This window comes from Platalea leucorodia, assembly GCF_965183815.1.
Source record: "Platalea leucorodia genome assembly, chromosome: 1".
NCBI lineage: Eukaryota > Metazoa > Chordata > Aves > Pelecaniformes > Threskiornithidae > Platalea > Platalea leucorodia.
Window position 1 is genome coordinate 68,445,150 of NC_138823.1, and position 19,842 is coordinate 68,464,991.

The 19,842-nt window shown below is 37.4% G+C and overlaps 1 protein-coding gene across 1 annotated transcript in view; it reads right to left on the minus strand.

Annotated features, from left to right (window-relative positions):
- The window catches only part of GABBR2 (gamma-aminobutyric acid type B receptor subunit 2), a gene marked incomplete at both ends in the record, with an annotated part of 482,647 nt that overhangs the window by 283,296 nt on the left and 179,509 nt on the right, over positions 1-19,842 (minus strand). Inside the window, one exon of the mRNA XM_082312677.1 lies at positions 11,847-12,017. Coding sequence (XP_082168803.1) covers positions 11,847-12,017 — 171 coding nt within the window. The remainder of the gene's footprint in view (positions 1-11,846; positions 12,018-19,842) is intronic.

Genomic DNA, 19,842 nt, shown 5'->3' on the forward strand with positions numbered 1-19,842 from the left:
TGGTAACTAGGAGAAGTGCCTGAAGACTGAAGGAAACGAAATGTCAGGGAACTACAGGCCAGTCAGCCTCACATCAGTCCCTGGCAAGGTGATGGAACATCTTGTCTACCTAGACTTCAGCAAGGCTTTTGACATAAGATTCTCATAGAGAAGTAAACAGAGCATGGGCTGGACAAGCGGACAGTGAGGTGGACTGAAAACTGGCTGAATGGCTGGGCCCAGAGGGCAGTGATCAGTGGCATGAAGTCTAGCTGGAGGCCAGTAGCTAGCAGTGTACCCTAGGGGTCAATACTGGCTCCAGTTCTGATCAACGTCTTCATTGATGATGTACATGATGGGGCAGAGTGTACCCTCAGCAAGTTTGCTGAGGACACAAAACTGGGAGGAGTGGCTGATACACCAAAGTGTTGTGCTGACATCCAGAGGGACCTCAACAGGCTGGAGAAAAGGGCTGACAGGAACCTCATGCAGTTCAACAAGGGGAAGTGCAAAGTCCTGAGCTGGGGAGGAAAAACACCATGCACCAATATAGGCTAGGGGCTGACCAGCTGGAAAGCAGCTTGGCAGAAAAGGACCTGGTAGACACCAAGTTGAACGTGAGCCAGCAATGTGTCCTTGTAGCAAAGAAGGCTGATGGTATCTGGGCTGCATGAGGAGAAGTGTTGCCACAGCAGGTCAAGGGAGGTGATTCTCCCCCTCTGCTGAGCACTGGTGAGCCCATACTTGGAGTCCCAGGTCCGGTTCTGGGCTCCTCAATACAAGAGACATGGAGACACTAGAAAGAGTCCAGCAAAGGGCCATGAAGGTTATTAAGGCACTGGAGCATCTCTCCTATAAGGAAAGGCTGAGAGATTTGGGACCGTTCAACCTGGAGAAGAGAAGACTTGGGGGTGGATCACATCAATGTATATAAATACCTGAAGGAAGGGATAAAGAGGATGGAGCCAGGCTTTTTTCAGTGGTGCCCAGTGATAGGACCAGAGGCAATGGGCACAAATTGAAACATAGGAAGTTCCCTCTGAGCATCAGGAAACATTTTTTAACTGTGAGGGTCACCAAGCACTGGTACAGGTTGCCCAGGGAGGCTCTGGAGTCTCCATCTGTGGAGACACTAAAAAGCTGTCTGGACATGATCTTGGGCAACTGCCTTTAGGTGTCCCTGCTTGAGCAGGGAGTTTGGACCAGATGACCACCAGAGGTGTTTTTCAATCTCAACCATTCTGGAATTCTGTGAACTCCTAAAACGCTACAAACATTACTGATGTCCTGCATATAGTTACCTCAAACAGATATTGGACATCTTCAGATACAGCTAACTCAGATTTAAAGCCATACCTTGTACTTTAGAGTAATAGTTTAGGTTTCAGAATGCTCCTATAATTCATAGGTATGTCTAAACTGCCTTGGAAGATAATGGCTTTCTGGGACTTGGAATTAGACTTGTGATGGTCAATTTGAAGGTTTTTTTGGTGCAAGACCTAGGGCACAAATTTGGAAATAGGAAATGTCTGGTTGATGTGTTGGGCATTTCTAAAAGTTTTGATACAGGTCAGTAGCTCAAACTATTCTGCTGATCTGCAACAAGGTTGATTTCTGTCAGCCACAATTTGGAACCATTTTCCAAGCTATGAAAGTGTTTAGAAAGTAATTTTCATGTACACCATTAGCCTAGTGCCAGTCACTGGGAGCAAACAAGCTCTGAATATGTCAGTAGCAAATAAAAATTCTTAAGAAAAGGGGTAGTAATGAGGAACGTCATTAAATTTACCAGGTCACATCTCAAAGGCAGTTTCTCACTCAGGTAAAAGACATTCTGTTTAACAATGTAGGACATTTCTCACCTACAAATGACCCCCTACTCTGTAGCTGAATGTACACAGACCATTTCCTATAAAGAGGGACAAACCTAGGCTAAGGTTTTATCTCTTTCCTTTCTCCCCATTTCCTATATCATAATCCTATGACCTTCCCATAATCTCATGGCCTCTAAATATTTACCAGGACCCAAGAGAACCATGCTAAATCTAGTAGATCAGTAGTGTTCAAAACCTCTAGAAGTCCCACTTTAACTTTGACAGGTTCTCCCTGTTTCATTTCCATTATATTGTCAACATTTTTGCAAAGAACAAAGGAAATTCACCATGGAAACACTTTCCTAGCAAACAGAAATGCCTGGATCTGCTACATGCACCACTCCTTCTTGGAGGTGAACACACTTCACAAAACCAAAAAATAAAAAGTTTTCACACTGGCTTTCACACTCCCACCATACAAAATCTTCACTCTGCGCTTTCAGTGATGTCCAATAAGTCGCCCTGGAAGTTAAGTTCCCATTTTTCCAAAGGACATGAGAACCGCAGGGAAAGTTATAACCACAGACCCTGAGTCACCCTGCGAATGGAAGATTAGCTTTGGACAGATGATCTGATTCATGACACAGTGGATTGAATGCTAAGATCAAGTGTAATAAAGAAGGCAGAAACTTGGGGCGGGGGGAGGACTGCCCCTTTCATCAGCAGCCTGCAGTTAAAGGGGAGTAAATAAAACATGAAACTGCACTGGAAGCCAAACTATATGCAGATCAATCTGCCTGCTCCAGACAAATGAACAAAGACCATCCAGATGTTAACAGCTTACATTCTTATTTCTCTGGGAGACTGCCTGCCTGAGCCATATGCTACAGAGTGGTCCACATCACTGATTCACTCAGGATCCCCAGTACAACACTGTAGTACAGATAATTAGAGGACGAATGGCATTGTATTAATGACAGGGCAGATATATGTTTTGGGGATGACTGAGAATATGTGAAAAAAAATCTTATAAGAGTAGTGTTAATCCTCTTCTTGGACCCTTTCTTCCTTTTCTATAGAGTAAATCAATAACATGAAAAGAAGGCAGAATTGTGACTGTGTGACACCACATATGTTCTCCTACATTTCTAGATTTGAAGTCCAAGAGAGATGACTGTGATGTCTTTTCTTAAACCCTTTTCTAACAGAAAAGTTATCTCGTGCCCTGCAAAGGTTCTGCTCTCCTCACAGGGCACAAGAGGCTCTGCAATCTGCTGAAACTGAATCCTGAATCATCACAAAACCATCTAAAAGCAATAATGAAGACAGAGAAAAGATGGTATAAATTTGCGTTGGACACAACCAGAATAATACAGAAATAATCACAGTTCTTAGGAAAAGATTAGTTTAAAAAACCGAAAAATATCCCAGTAAATAAATGTATCCATGAACAAACAATAGCACTGAACAAAACACACAAGAACACTTAAAAATTACTCTCATATCCTGAGCTAATTCTAGCTTTAATCATTCATAATGAAAGTGATAGGAGATGGACATATTTTTTAAATCGAATTTAAATAATGGCCACAGTCCTGCACATGCTAACTTCAAGCTGTTTAACAGCTGCTTTATCTTCTTGACTGCAGTGCTTGCAGATTACCTTTCACAGGGAATGGATTCTGTTAAATTTGCATACTCTTCTGGGAAGACTCATCATTCCAAAAGACATTCCATTACTTTTCCAGGATGTTATTTTAACCTGTTAGCAATCAAGGTCTTGAATTTTGATGAACTGTTTCAGAAATGAAGTGATCTTATTCTCTTCTGATTTGGACAATACCACACTTTCCTACTACTCCTCTATGTCATGTGCACAACTGTGCCTGCTTTTAAATTTTATCGCTGCACCATCGATTTTAATTTGAAAATACCCTGCAATTGCCTGATGAATGGAACATAATTAGATACCCAATCAAAACTATTGTGTGGGGGGAATGCTTGCAAGTTAAATCACTGTTTAGAATCATATTTCATCCTTGTATTATCATTTTCTAAAAAATAAGCACCAAAGCATAGCAAAAACCAAAACAGAACTAGGACAATGCTGTGGTATAAGCAATAAAATTTCAACGTGCAATGCTAACATCTGCTACAACAAGCATTGTCTTGGAACATTTTTTCAATATAATCTAAATGGGAATTTTTTTCTTTGAGTCTGGATTAGTCTTGGTTTCAGAGAAATTGATTATTTTTATATCAGATCCATTAGGAAACTCTTAACTATATGGAGTTTCTCAGCCATGAGGTATTAGAGGTATAGAAGGTACTGATCATCCCACTCCTTTATCTTGTGTTGCAAATACCAACCTATTATACATACACAATATAATGTTTAAACATGAAGGAATGGTGAGCAGTTCTCTAAAAAATTCTTAAGTTTGATTTGGTTTTGTTCAAGACATATGACAAGGACTTTTTCAGTTCACAGGAACCCTCGGGCCTCTTAGGGTGATAGTGGAGTGTGAATCTTCAGTGAAAGATGACACAACCATATAATACCACTGCATAGGTCTAATTCTCTGCCAGGTCATGTTCTAACCTCTTTTCTTTTTTTGTTTTTTTGAAGCTAAAAAAATTTAAGAGATGAATTAAGAAAGAGAAGAAAAGGTGAAAAATATTGGATAAAATACTATTGCCATGAGAAAAAAAAAAAGTTTCTTAGCATGGATGACGTTTGTACAAAAGGTCAAAAAGACACTTACGCATGCACTTTGGAAATTTCCAGCAAGTGACCACCTCTATTTTATATGCCTAAATATCTTCCTTTCAGATTCTGAAATTTCTTATTGAAAGAAATGTCTCAGTTTCTTCCATTTTAAATTACTGCAGTGATTCTTCCCCCTTAAACCACTTACTTATAAGCCCCAGCAAAGATACAATTTCCCATTTATATGAATAGTATCCTGTGATATTAGCAGAAGTCACTTTCAGAGACTGCCTTTCTTTGAAGATCTTAATGTATCAACTTGAATTACAGGAAAGCATAATTATAAGAAAGAACAGGGGAATTCATTCTTTGTAAGCTCAAGAGAAATTGAAGTAAGCTGTTCCTAAGATTTTGCTGTAGAAATCAGGCAAGAACTGGGAAAAGGGCAATATGAAGGAAGATCTCAGGCACATCTGTGCCTGTACTTCTGCTTTGAAGGATAATTTAGAAACCACAAGGAGGACAGAATCTTCATATTTATGTTTATCAAACCCACTGGAACTATCTTTGGGAAAAGAAGATTGGAGCTTCTTGAGATCAGGAACCTAAAATACATTGCAAAGGAAAAAAACAAGCTAACAAACAAAACCTCATTTCTTTATAATGCATGAAGTTGGATTAAATACAGACTTTGTTTTACTGGCATTTTTACATTAGTGGTTCACAGCTTTCAAGGTACACATCTGAGCTTGGTGAAAATCTGCTTTTTTTTTTTTTTTTTTTTAAACCAGGGAAAGAAAAATAAAAAACCCTCTTTATTTGATACATTATGTATTTCAACAAATGCTTAAAGAATATTTAAGGCCATATCAAGGCATCTCAAGCATCCTCCAAACACAAGAACAGTCTATGTGAATAACTGTCCAGTAACAATGAAAAAAAAAAGACGTTTGCCTCAAAAACTTTATATTAGTACTACAAAGAAAGCCTAACAATTTATTTTATTTCCAGTAGGCTTTATAAATACTATTGAATATTATTGAAGTTATCTCTTTATTTTGTCCCTACTATAGCAATCTATGTTAGGATAAGATTGCTCCTTCCCCAAAAGCAGGTGAGCACATGGTGATGGGAGAAATTCCTGGGTGGAACAAGGAAAGGAAAGACATAGCAGACAGAGATCTTTTCTTTTTCTTTAGGGACAAAAATATGAACGAGTAAAAGGAATCTGAAAAGCTTTGTGGAAAGAAGAAATTATGCAGAAAACAAAAAGATGGATAGAATACATGAGGAAGACACGACACCTTGAAAAAATAAGAAACAGGAGGAAGAGATAGTTTGAGACATTTATAATGTCTCAGTTTTCCTGCTCTCATTTTCTTCTTTCCATGCTTTTTCCATGTTTTCTGTCTCACATCTCCTATCTTCTCCCTTTCTTTTCTACTTTTCTTCTCTCAAAGTTGAAGATACAGGGCTCCTTCTAGGATGAAATCACTGGGTACTATTCAGAGCTTCCAGCTTAAACGTTGCTGTTATCTGTTAAATTTGATGCTTCCAAGATCATTCTTGAAGAAAAAGTAGTATTTTTCTTGCTGCCCTAAAACCTCTTGGCAACTGTGATGAAGAGTGGAATGCTCTGCTCTTCTGTCTTTCCTCAGAAGCCAGGCCTGAGAAATCAAAGAGTGCAATCACACCTTGAAGTCTGCACAACGTATACCTACAGCCACCAAAAACTGGTGTCTCAAGCTTGCTTTCTGGCTGAAATTTGAAAGGTCACCAGACATCTCATTTCTTTTCCCTGCCTAATCCCTCTCAGTCCCTCAGTAACTGTCTCATTGCATCTGCTTATCCAATGAATTCTTATCAGAACTAACTCAGATCCTAGTTTGCAGGCTCCACTGTGAGAGAGCAAGGCTACAATAAACAAACTTACACATTAATAAGACTTCTACCTCGCTTTTTCTACAGGAATAGCTGCTTTTCTTTGGAACGATTTTCTTTTTTCCAGTATTATATTTCCTGGGGTGAGAATTGGCATTTATGGATGCTAAATGCTTTCAATTTAGGTAAAATGGACCCTGACGACCCACTGATTTTTGAAGTAGATGTCACTGTACAAACTGCAGCACAACCTTAAGAAATCCTAAGTGTGTTAATCATGTCAGCCAAAAAAGTACTATTTTGTCCACTTATAGGGGATGTTTCTCTTTAGTTCTTGTCACCAAGGTATTTTTAGGTTATTAAACTCAATGAAGATTGTGATAGAGTCACAAGTGAAAATATTTTATCTGTTATTTTTCATATTGTTAATCTATTTCATTAGCTTACTGCACACTTCTCATTTCTTCTGTCTTTTTGAAATGCCACCTACACTGATAAAATTACATTAGGAGTTCTCAATATTTCCAGAAAGAAGCAGAGAAACCACATAAAGATATGACTATTAAGAAGTAGAGAAAAACAAAGAGTCACTTGAGACGATCAGAATTTAACTTGTTTTAAAAACAATCCCAGACAAGATACTCAGTGGGAGGGAAATATATATTTTAAAAAATCTAGAAATATCATGAATATGCTACCAAATGTGAAGGTAAAATGCAGCTTCACTGAATTTTAGCATGACAGAGGAGCACAAAGAAACAACTGAAGACCATCTGGAGGAAGTGTCCTATCACAAAACAAGGAAGCCAGAATCCCTCTTAGTGCAATCAAGTGCCAACTTTCAGTTTGAAACATACTATGAACCAAAAATGCATATAAATAAAATGACTGATAGGCAGGAAAGAACAGTAAAGTACTGAATAAGATAAACTAGAATTACTGATTAGCAAATACAGCATTACCTGAAAACCAGTACATGATTACACATTTTTTCTCTTTCACGGACATATTCTGAAGCCTTTACATCTTCTACAATACTGGTGGCTCCCAACAATTTTGAGTCATTGATGGCTAAGAATGAGTTCACTCTCATGAACCTTCAAGCCAAAACATGAAACACAGCAAACACAGATCACAGGAGTATTGCTTGGTTTGCCTAATTCAAAATACAATCCCAAAAAGGTAGTACTAGACAGCAGCAAAACTGGAGGCACCAATTGCTGCATAATCTCCAATCAGCTGAAAGCTCATCTGGGAATTGGAAAGAGGACAGGGTCAGGACTTTTCTGAGAATTGTGTGCAACAGCTATAATTCTTCAGGGATGATAAACATTAAAGCTAACTTTGCTTTAAGCCACAGGTTGGACCAGACAACCTCCCGAGGTCTCTTCCAACCTAAATTATCCTATGATTATATACCATAGCAAACACTTAAAGCTGAAAATCCTGAAAATATTTTGTAACCTCATTTATAAAGCTTTGCCACAGAATTATTAATTTTTGAAACAGAATCTTCTCCCAGAGGATGAGAACAGGGTAGCAATCCACAAAATCTAGGACACAGAAGCACAGTGGGTATGAACTTGTCCTAGTTAAGTAACAGAACTGATGAAGTTTGTACATTACCCTTATACCAAGACAACTTACACAATTTAAACATTAATCCAATGGAAGAGGCATTTCTATTTGTACAAACAGACCTGAATAACTTACAAAGGATACTAATAGTGAGCGGTGCTATTGGCAGCCATAGAATTCAGGTCACTTGAAAAGTCATCATCCTTGGGATCCAAGCAATGCCAAGAAAGGGAGCCTCAAGCCACGCTAGCAGTATCAGATATATAGATATTGCCCATGCGCTTCAAGAACTGAAAGCATGCTGGCGTAAACTTCTCCATTCTCTCTAGCTACCTTTTGTCTCTCTATGTGACCTGGAGAATAAGGAAGATGTAACATTTGTTTATAAGGAGAAGTTTTTCCACCAAATAAAAGGAAATGGGTGATAATGGAAAGGAAGGGTTCCAAAGGTAAATGGCTAAAAGAGAAGCAAGAGATCCTTTGTAATTTCAGCCTCCAGAGATAAATTGGAGTAAGATTGATGATCTAAGCAATTGAGACAACTGCCTCATTACAAGGCAAGGTAATGTGTTTAGGGAGAAGGACAACTGGAGGAAATTTAGGTATGCAAATTGTTCTAGATTAAAAAAAAAAAAAAAAAAAAGGACATCTGTCAAACTGATACAGTCTCTCCCATACTAGCTACTATGAAGCAAATTAACTCTATCCCAGCCAAAACCAGCACAAGATGGAAAAATGAGAGAGAGCATTGCTCTCTCTTGCTACTAAGAGTAAAATCACCTGAGTTACTACACAGGCTTCTCTAAAGACCCCATTAATTTATTTCTGCTTATTTTATTTGAGAATAAACAGAGATAACATTCAGTTAGTTCTGGTCTAGTGGCTTGTAATGCATTTTCAGCATAGGAAAGAAGAATCACATCCTAAACTCAGTGGCATTTTACAACAAAGAGAGAAGTTTTAGATGCTATTAAAAAATGTTGTCACTTTCAAAAAATGTTAGAAGGATAGTTTTGCCTGATGTTCCTTTAGAGGGAAAATTATAGTTTCGGTAGATGTATAGATTTATACCAGCACCTGGAGGTCACTAACAGACCTTAATGGTTCCTCCTCTGGGACCTCCACACACACGTTTAGTCCTGTGTCTTCAGTCTCTGCCATGGACCTGCCCAGCAATCACTAGACCTGACCCTGACCTGTGGACTGACTTCCCAGCTTGGCCTTGGACCTGCCTCTTCGCCATGGACTTACTTGCCTGATGGTCTGCACCCTTGGCTGAGCCTGGCCTCGACCTCTGGGCCTGCCCTCCTCCCTTGCAGTGGGGCTGGGCTCTGCCTGGTCATCGCATGTTCTCCCCCTCTACTGCTGGTGGCTCCCATCCCTCACTGCTCCCGGACAGCCAATTAGTTATTTCCTCCAGTTTTTCCTGTGCTTTCACGGTCTGCACAGGGAAGGGAGAAACTCTGCAAGGAGCTGAAAAAGGAAGGATAGAACTCTAATAATTTTAAAGACTTGGGATTCAACATGCTCTATAAAAATCTCCTGAATTCAAGAAAGTTTTAACTGGATCTTTCATTACCTGAAGGCTTTAATGAATCACGCTAAATTAAGTTTGCATTCTGACACAGAAGGTTGTTCCTTACCTTTCAAGAGGAATGGAAAGACTTTGAATTCAAGTGCAGCACTCTAGCAAACGCTTGAAAGCTGCACTTTTACCATTTCTTAAGAGACCCTGACATACATTATGTCCATCCCTCTGTCCCAAAGGAAGACCAAGAATCCTTATGTTGTGTTTGTTTAAGTCTTATCTTAACAAATCCTCCCCAATGAAAGTTCAGCAACCTACCCAGTCTATTCTACTGTTTTCCACTTTTAATCTTTCTCATAAAACATGTTTCCATGTTTCTTGATTACTGAACTTTTTATAGACATCTCTGTTCTACTGCCTTCTTGAAGACAATACTAGACCTGATATTCCATCTTACATCTAATGAGCACTAAGTAGTGTTGAAGTTTACTCTGTCTTAAGTTTCAATATTGCATTACATCGGGGTGGTGAAATGAGAGATGTTTCCTTCCTTTTTACAGTAAGTCAAGCAATTTGACCTTCTTGACCTTTACCCAGTTTGTGGTTCATTGTATTGTTTCCTGTATCTTTCTCTGGACATCTGCTGCCTAGGTAGCCATTTTGCACTTTTATGCTTACATGTTATTTATTTTAAAACCTTTCTCTACTTGTCAAGATCATTCTGAAACCTAATCCTGTCCTCTGCAAAGTGCTTGCAGCTTTTCCCAAGTTGGTATCAACTGCAGATTTAATAAAAATTTTCTCTATCCCACTATCTAGAGAAAACCTTATCTCTTTCTAGAGAAAACCACTTGACAGAATCCCATCCTTCTTGTTTGACAGTGAAGCACTGATAACTACTCTTTGAAATTATAATTCCAAGCCAGAGAAAGATAAAACATCTCATACTTTTTGGTGACTTTTTGCTTCAGCATTTGTTTTAAAAAGAAATATTCAACTGATCTTATGTCAATTAACCTTGGTGGCAGGAATATTGGTTAGATACTGCTCTTACAGTATCTTCCTCAAGATCAAGTTTCCCTGCTTCTCTTTAGGAACACCTTTAACATTTTTAAAAGTCATAAAACATCACGCTTATCACCTACCCCATCTCCTTGAGACCTGTTATCTTGTCATAGAGAGAAATTAGATTGCTTTACATGATTTATTCTTATCAAATCCATTTTGGCCATTGTTTAGCATCTTTTTATCTTCTGGGTGATTCCGAACAGATTATCTGTTCAAGTGTCCTTCCAGGAATTAAATTTAGCCTGACTGGTCTATAATTCCCTGGGTCTTTATGTGTTTTTTGGAAAGACAGACACAAAAATTTCTTCCCTCCCCCTACAATTCACTTACTTTTTATCCTTTAATTCTCAAAGCTCATAAAGGAAGACTCTAAGATTTCTTAAGTACTCCATAGTGAATTAATTGTGCCAGACAATTTGAAAATATCTGACTCATCTAAGCAGTCTCTAACTTGTTCTTACCCCCCTTCACCAGTTTTAATTATGCTAGTCTTCAGAACACAGTCAGCCTTATTTTTAATGAATGCTGAGGAAGGAAAAAAAAAACAACCACAAAACTGGTGTGCCTCTATTAGTCTTGCCTCTCTGTCAAATAATGGGCCAACTCTTTCCCTTGTTGTACTCTGATTAATTACTTATAGGATGTTTTCTTTTAACTATTGTTAACACCATGCTTAAGGCACTTGGCCCATACTTTATTACAATTTCTATGACCAAAATGTTGCTCAGGGTGAAACTCAGAAGATTTGGAGGGTGCATAGCATGTGATCTTATCAGTTCTGGAGGCTTCAGTCATTTCTGTCTCAGTAAGCTCCTCCAGTATTTTCAGTCTAGACTTACCAGATCTTCTCCTTCAGTGTTCAGACTGATCAGACTGATGCTTATAGTAAATCAGAGCACAAAAGGAACACAGTGAAATTAGATCTATTCTCTCTTTTAAGTGAACCAATGTCAGGATACAAGCCTCTTTCAAGATCATACACTTAGACAAGTGGAAAAAAAAAAAAACCAAAACAAAACATGTTTTTTTGCATTTGGGTGCAATGATCTTGGTGTAAAAAACAGCCAAGGGAAAGCATAGGTAGTTTTTACTATAGACAGTCAAATAAGCCCCAGAAGGGAATTAAGTTTATTCAGTACAGCAAATGTAACCTAGTAAGAAAAAGCCAAACTGGATGAAACAGTGGGTCTGTTTCTTTTTACTTAATTGCTATTAATGGAGGAAGTAGCTCCTTATAAGTCTGATATTAGTAACTCTCTTCGTGTACTGGAAATTATGCAAATCTTACCTCAGAGAACCTTTGTACATCCTGGGTTAAAGTTCCTACTCTCTTCCACTGATAATATTTGAGTAACTTCAAAATTGCTGGATTCACTGCATTATCAGATGGCACTGTCCGGAAGAAATATGGATATTTTTTCTTATCAGCCAACTCCGGGGTTGTTGCTGCAAATGAAAGCTGAAAAAAAAAAAAAAATCAAACAACAAAAAAATGAAAGTCACCATAAGTCATCTAGCATCCAGAAGAAAAACTTTTCTCTTCTCAGTGCAACAATCCACACATTTGCAGTCATGTTGAGGATTTTCATCATCATACAGCTTGGAAGTCCTACCAACACCATTTACTCATTTATTTTTAAAGGGATTTTTGAAATACTTTAGTTCTATAAACCACCTGCTACAAAATTAAATGAATCTTCAAAGTTGATGGTGTAAAATCCTCTGTTTCAGATCATGCATTTTACACATTGCACAGAGCAAGAAGCTCTAAGGGAGTAAATCTCTATGATGAATTCCCCATCAACTTCCTTCCACATTCTCTTCATAAAAGATGAGAATTGTTCCAAGAGGATATTCTCAAACTCTTATATAGCTTTGAATTAGAGAGTGAACCTCTAGTAGTACCTCTTCCTATCTTCAGCTAATAGAAAAGTTATCAGAAACAACGGGAATAATTATGGCAGACAAGGCTGCAGCTCAAAAGTTTACCTGGCTCCCAGCTTCCCCCACTGAAGCATCCCCTTGTGATCTGTGTTATCAAAGGGAAGTCAGTGGCTAATTCTACACATCTGAAAACACCAGAATTTGTAAATGTTTCGAGAGTGCTTATAATGAGAGAAAAGAGGAAACCTGTTAACACCAAAAAAAATCAGGAAACTTCACTGAATTCTCCTGCCCAAGTTAAAGGCAACATATTTTTGTGTATTCTATTCTATAATTTGTGAATGATTTTCAGGCAGTGTTATGAAGGGAATGCTTGCATATTCACTTTCTGAAAATGCTCTTATTCCAAAGTTACTTGTGGTTATTTCTTCCAGTATTTTTTAGGTTGCTAGGAATGTGTTTCTCAAGCTTTTTTTTTCAGCCATACATAGCAGCTGAGGGTTTTTTAAAGTACTGATCTAATGTAAATTGGTGTGACTGTCAAAAAATAGGCTCCTTAATACAGTTTTCTTAAGTCTTTCAAAATCAATAGAGTCAGGGAGTATAGGTGAATTCAAGCCTATGTAAGTACTTCCAACTGTAGTATTAAGTTTACACTTTCTTCAATCAAGCATTCAATACATCTGGGCTAGAGAACCTCTTTTGAAATTCAGGATAGACAATTCTAATCTGAAATAACAGCTCTAACTTTTTCTTCATGTTTATAAAATCTAGATTTAGCCCAGCAAAGAACTCATTCTCTGTCTGATTTTAGACTCACAAAGAACATATTACATTGTTATAACCTCCTAAACCTGAATACAGTTTATTTTCTTAATTAAAACTACTGAAATCCAAACAACTTAAAGTGTGCATAACTGGACAGTTTACACTCTACCATTCAAAAAGAGAAGATTCTTTCTCTTCACCAGTCATTAGCTAGAGGAGATTTTTTAAGACCTTCTACTGCCATGTAATTCTAAGGTAAAATATTTTTAATATACCAACTGCTTTTTTCTTAGATTTTATGAAAAAAGTACACTATGAGGTAATGTGCTATTGTGGTCTTGATTTTCCAAAACCGTACTGGTTGGCTCACTTAGAACTTCATAACATTTAGTAATCAGCAGTGAGTTTGCAAAGAGCTGATTTCAAGGGAAAAAGAATGAAGGTCTGCCAGGTAGACCTAGCCAGCTTTTCTATCTAGCCTTGTAACGCAGAACATCATGCATCCACTGCATAATGAAAGTGGAAATAAGGACCTCTATCTCTGCCTGAAAAAGAGAGAAAATTTGACTTTAGAAATCCAGGATGAAAAGGAATGCCTCTCAGCAGCCTGGCTGCTTGCAGCATGGTGACGGTAAAGGACTTGCTTTTCAAGTTATTATGGTTTTGGATCGAATGTAATTTGATTGATCCTTAAGAAAAAGAAGTAAAGAGCAATGCTGAAGTAACAGTAGCGACAAGCAATAGGCAAGGTTCACCTAACTCAGGTTCACAGATTGAACAGTAAATTTTTCTGATCAAACGTACAAAAAGCCTTAGTAATGAGGAGCTGGCTTTAGGGCAAAGATCTGTGATATAAGCAAGGCAATTCAGATCCAGCCTTTGACATTTTAGTGACTTAAACAAAGTGCCTAAATTAGTATCCGAATTGCCCAGATTTCCTTGGGAAACAATGAAGCAAAACCTTACCTCCCTTCATTGATTAAAGAAAGATGAAGACAACTCATAACTTAGATTTCTCAGCCATGTAAAGTGAGACGAGATGAATCCAGGTTTATGTGTAATACTAATGACACCTGAATTACAAAAGAACATTCCTCTTCATTTTCTTTTTCAAGAAAGGTTTTATTAAAATATAAAATGCGAAATTTCATGCTCAAACAATTCTTGGAATGTAGGACATCTTCAGAGGCCTTTATTTCAAGCATCCCATATACCATGGTTGGTCTCATTCTGCATCACTTTGCCATTTTAATGAAACACTCATGAGAGATCGACAAATAACCTGAAATATTTATGTCAGTCTTTTTTTTTTTTTCTTCTTTCTCACAAAAGTTAAGTCATTGAAAATATTTAACTTTTCACAAAATCGTCCCTATGAGAGTTCAAGGACATGCAATGAATTTAACCCTACAATCACCAGTACTCAATATTCTGCTTTGAGAGGGACAAAGAGGGAAAAGGAAGAAGAAAAAACTCATTATGTTTTAAAAAGTGGTAATGAAAATAGCATGTTAATAAATAAATTGACACAATGTAGACTTAGACTATAGAAATACCTGTAAAATATTCATAACAAACTTTAACCTATGTGATAAAATAAATAACATCACAACACAGTCCACCCACACATGCACTGAGGTGGTAAAGGCCTTGTTAATTGAACATAAATCTTCTGTATTTTAGGGCTAAAGTTGTTTGTTCATGGCTGATTTGAAATTTAAACCTGGTTGAAAGGCAAACTTTCATAGTTGCTTCACTTCATTCTACATGACTGAAAGACAGAGAGATCAGATTCTGCTTTTTATTACGGAAATTTCTTTTTATAACTTTCAGTTATTTAGTAAAAATCTGGATGAGTGGCAATCCTACTGCTCATATAACTTTTTGCAAACCAAAAAGGTACTATTTTTCACATTACTGTATTTTCAGCACATACATATTCATGCATTGCTAAAAAAGAATTGTTACAGGTGTTACATAGCTGCCTCTCTGCACAGAGGAAGAGTGAGAGGTAAAAAAGTTATAAACAGGATTATAACTCAGTAATAAATGCCTGTGGGGTGTATGATGTCATTCTTTCACAGAAAATAATTTTACATAACTGCTAAAGGTGATGGCTGAAAGCCAAACTTCAAGAAGAGATGAAAGGCAGGAAAAAAAGTTTTTTTCAAATTGCTATAAAATGGAGGACACAGTGGACATACAAGGTGATATATCACAATTGTGTGTGTGGTGTTTGTGTGTGTGCATACACAGACTGTGCATAGGTGTATGTAGATCTAGAGAAAAAACATCCATATATATATATAATATGTATATCAGTTTGAATACTGTCAGAAAAACTAAAGCAACTTCTCAGGTCATCCCTGAGAAACCTTTCTTTAGAATATCTGCTTACAATTTGACACAATTTGTGAGCAACTGCTTCTGAACTTAAAACGAGTGTATGTAGGGAAACATATATAAGCTATGACTCAGATGGAGATTTCCAAGATGAAACAGAGTTTAAAACTTTTAAATGGAAAAGAACATAACATTTACCATTCAAGTAAGAATATTAACCACAGTACACATTAAGAACCAAATAGACCAAGGTATTGAAAAACAAATGTTTATTTCTTCATAAAAACCATAATTGAGTAAAAATTTTGCTGCCTTAATATCACAATTAAGTCTGCCCAAATTCTAAAATGACTTTTTTTTAACAGCTAAAATGCACTTTTTCTGACTTTTTAAATTATTCCAATTGCTTGTGTGATCATTATATAAATGGATCATAGTTAGCAGAGTTTCATCAGAATGTGTTTTTTCTGCACATGTTAAAGAAAAACAATAATCTTAATACCTTCGAAATCAATCAAGTTGGGAGTCAGTATGAAAGGAATCAGTGTAAAAGGACTTTCAAGTACATTACCTGAAGCTGATTTACTTTGACAATGTTTAGCTTTTTTAGCCACTGTGGCATCCTCCCTGTCATATATCCCAGAGACCACGTGGAAGCAAAAGCACAGCTAACTGGAGAGGGTCATAAAGGGTGACTGCAAGCCAGTATTTCAGACAAAGTCCCAACCACACTGAAGTCAGTGCCAAAACTTCCACCAACTTCCTCAGAGCCCAGATTTCAAGCCTGTGATCCGCATATCTGGAAATCAGATTTAGTTAGTGAGATTTAACTACACCTGTGTAATTGTAACTCTGTAGGTCATCCTGACATTTTGCAGTATGGCTACACTCAGATCTGTAGTAATGCAGATTCTACTTTTTTAGAAATAAAAATATACAGCTGGCTCAAGAGTGAGCAGAGCAGTTGTCCTTCATTGCCAGCAATGGAGAAGCAGAGCAGGAACACAGCTAGTGGCTTTATCTTACCCTGTGAATAGAAAGGAAGCAACGAATAACAGTTCTGGAATGGGTCCAAAACAAAAGAATTCAGGAAATGGTGTGAAAGAGAAAACCAACAAAACATTAAGGATGATGCAGAAAGGACCCAATAGCACTATGGTTGTAAAAGAGTGTCCTATGGTAAAGAGTTTCAAGGCCATGAAATGTAGGACGTTTCTGTACTTCAAAAAAAAAAAAAAAAAAGGTCGGGAAATTACCCAAAATTGAAAAAGACAGTGAGACAAATTTTACTTTCAGATTGGAAAAAACCCAACCAAAAATTATTCCACAGAAGTCAAGGAAATTTCTTTGGCTTCACACTGAGAGTGGAAGTAGAATTTGATAACAGAGAGGAGAGGAGGCATTGTTACACAACTATTAAGAGAAATGCTTCAGCCTAATATGACAGATGGCCAGGTTAAGGAATTTGAACTGGCGGACTTTGCAGAAAAACTGAAAAGTATACAGAAGGATTTTATTAAGGAGGTTTTGGGGTCAGGTATATGTTTTGATAAATTACATTTTCTCCAGAAAGATGATACTTTTGAAACAGGAAAACACTAATTTTGTTGAAAATCCACAGAGTTTCATGGGAGGGTTGTGAGCAACACTAGACAGAGGTGAGAAAAAAAAAAAGTTAGAACAAAGTGTAGAAAGGAAGAATTCTGCACAAGGGGAGTAGAAGCTAGCTCTGTAACCCCATATGAGGCTGAAACGAGGTGTGGTAGGTTAAACGAAGAACATAAATCTAAATGCTTTTCAAGTTAAAACAACATGTTCCCATTTTAGGGAAGTAAGAGTGCATTCCCTTTAAAAAAAATAGTACAGAAGCAGGAATGGTAAGATTATAAGCTCTAGCATTAATTTAAGAAAGCGGGATGCAACAGTAATGAAATCAATGGGAAAGACTAGGAGTTACGTAAGAGAGGATGGATATTACAGAGTTGAAACAAAATTATAAAAGGAAACAACACTATATATAATGTATATGTTCCATATAGAAGTTCAGAGGCTGGAAGCTGGAAGGCTGAAGTCACTCTGCAGTCCCAAGAACTCCAGAGGGAAGGGAAGCCATCAGAAATGGCAAGCGGTCTTCTGGTGTCTGGTTGTTTTATTGTCTCTAGGAAGCATTTATGCTTAAATTTTGTCACTATAACAATGTACAGAAGTCTGGTTAAAACAAAAGTACAGAACTATCCCTGGGGTAAGCAGTCACCCTAATCTAAGGCAACAGGTCTGTTTAAGAGTCACATGTATTTAAGAGGACTGTATTAGTTGAAGTAAATCAATAACAGAAACCCTTAGCAAAGTTATTGTAGGTGCACAAAGCTAGTAGAGAAGGAAACTGCACTCCCTTCATAAAACAGAGTGGCCCCTGGAGTGGAGTGGCTAGAGGATCGGAAGCATCTCCCACCACAAACTCCCCAGCAGCTCAAAGGAGGAGCTCCTGACATCTGGCAGGAGGTGCCAGAGCATCTGGATTTGTCAATCCCAAATTGAGAATGAGGTGTCACTCTCACCACTTGCCTCTCCAAAGGAGAAGGTTGTGAAACAAAGCTACACACTGTGCATGGAGTATTATACATTGGAGGGGGGGGGGGGGGGGGGGGGGGGGAAACACCTTAGGTAAGAGGGTAATCTCCCTTTAATAAAATGTCATCTGCTAAGACAACTCATTCATGTTTGCAAATGGAGAAAATTAACTTATTGAGCACCAGAGAGATGACCTTAATTTTCCTAGGCTTCTGCACTGTGGCTTGTACAAGTACTTTATTAATGATCCCTAGATATTTAAATCTGCCCATGTTGCTGCAAAACTAGTCTTGATGGAGTGTTTTTTATATGTGGCAGATATCACCTCTTTTTCCTGTACCTTTTCTAGAAAGCTAAATTATGCTGATAACTCAACATTGTTAAACAGGATATAAACTGTTGATTCAATTGATTAGTGATATCAGTTATTATCAACATAACTAAAGATTGCATGTCAGGTATGCTTAGATAGGAAGCAATATTTTCTGCAAAAAAGGAAAATACAAATAATTATTTCCAAAAAGAAGGCAGAATGTCAGAAAGCTCCATAGGAAATACTCTTACAATGCTACAGGATTGCACATATAGAATCTTGTCATAGGAAAATAACAAGGATGAAACTCAGGAGGATGATAATTTGCAGCAATGTGTACTTGTGACATCACACACCATTCCTTTGTGTGTCTAGCCAGGAGCTCTAGCGCTTTGACAAGTCTGTGCCAACAATAACAATACTTGAGTGTGGGCATGTGACGACTTGATGATCCCAGGAGCTGGAAGGACCAGAATGGAAACTAATGAATAATGAAGAGTTAAAAAATTTGCCTGCTGCAACTCTTGAGACAGCATTAGATGCTGTCACATAACAAGTGAAACAATATACCCTTAACCCAGAGACAGAGAATAGACTGACGCATAACAATTAAATTGCATTTTTAATTTAATGGTAATTGATGTTTTGTCATAAATATTAAAAGACACGATATAAAGATTTAGGTTAAATGTTAATTCACTATTTCAAGATTAACAGTAACCTTACTATACAAGCCACCTTGCCCAGATGTGCAGTCTAACTACCACTGAACTTGATCTTACTACTAGTCAAGTTATGAATAAATTTTAATAAAATAACAATACTTGGAATAAGAAAATAGTTATATATGATCAAGAAGAATATTAAAGAGAACCTTAAGAAATACACGATAGCATGTAAAGTAAAAACGTGGTATATTAGGCTGCTCCTTCCCATATCAATGCACAAAATGTATCATCAAATCAACTTTGATGGATGATTCAGAGAAAAGGTATGTGGAAATAACATTGCAAAGACGGTCACAAACACCCATATATTTGGAAAATATTCCAACATAAGAAGCTAAGTGCAGCAATTTCATTGACAGAGGCATTGCATAGATCTTCAAAGCAGGTGAAAGCAACACGCAGTAATAAAGATCAAAAAACAAAGATAATGTTTCTTGACAATTTGCCTGCACAGCTGCTGGTGACAAGAGTGTCTATATATAGACAGTAAAGGAGCTGGTTCTGAACCAGACCTAGGAATCAAAGTGGCAATCTTCCCTACTAGCTATACTCTAATCCTGATCCCCAAATAGCACAGGTTATGCAGTAACATAAGTTGAAAGAAGAAAGAAGGAGGACTAAAGAAGAAAATATGAACAAGAAATTATGATTTTCCAGCAGTGGTAAATCAGCTACAT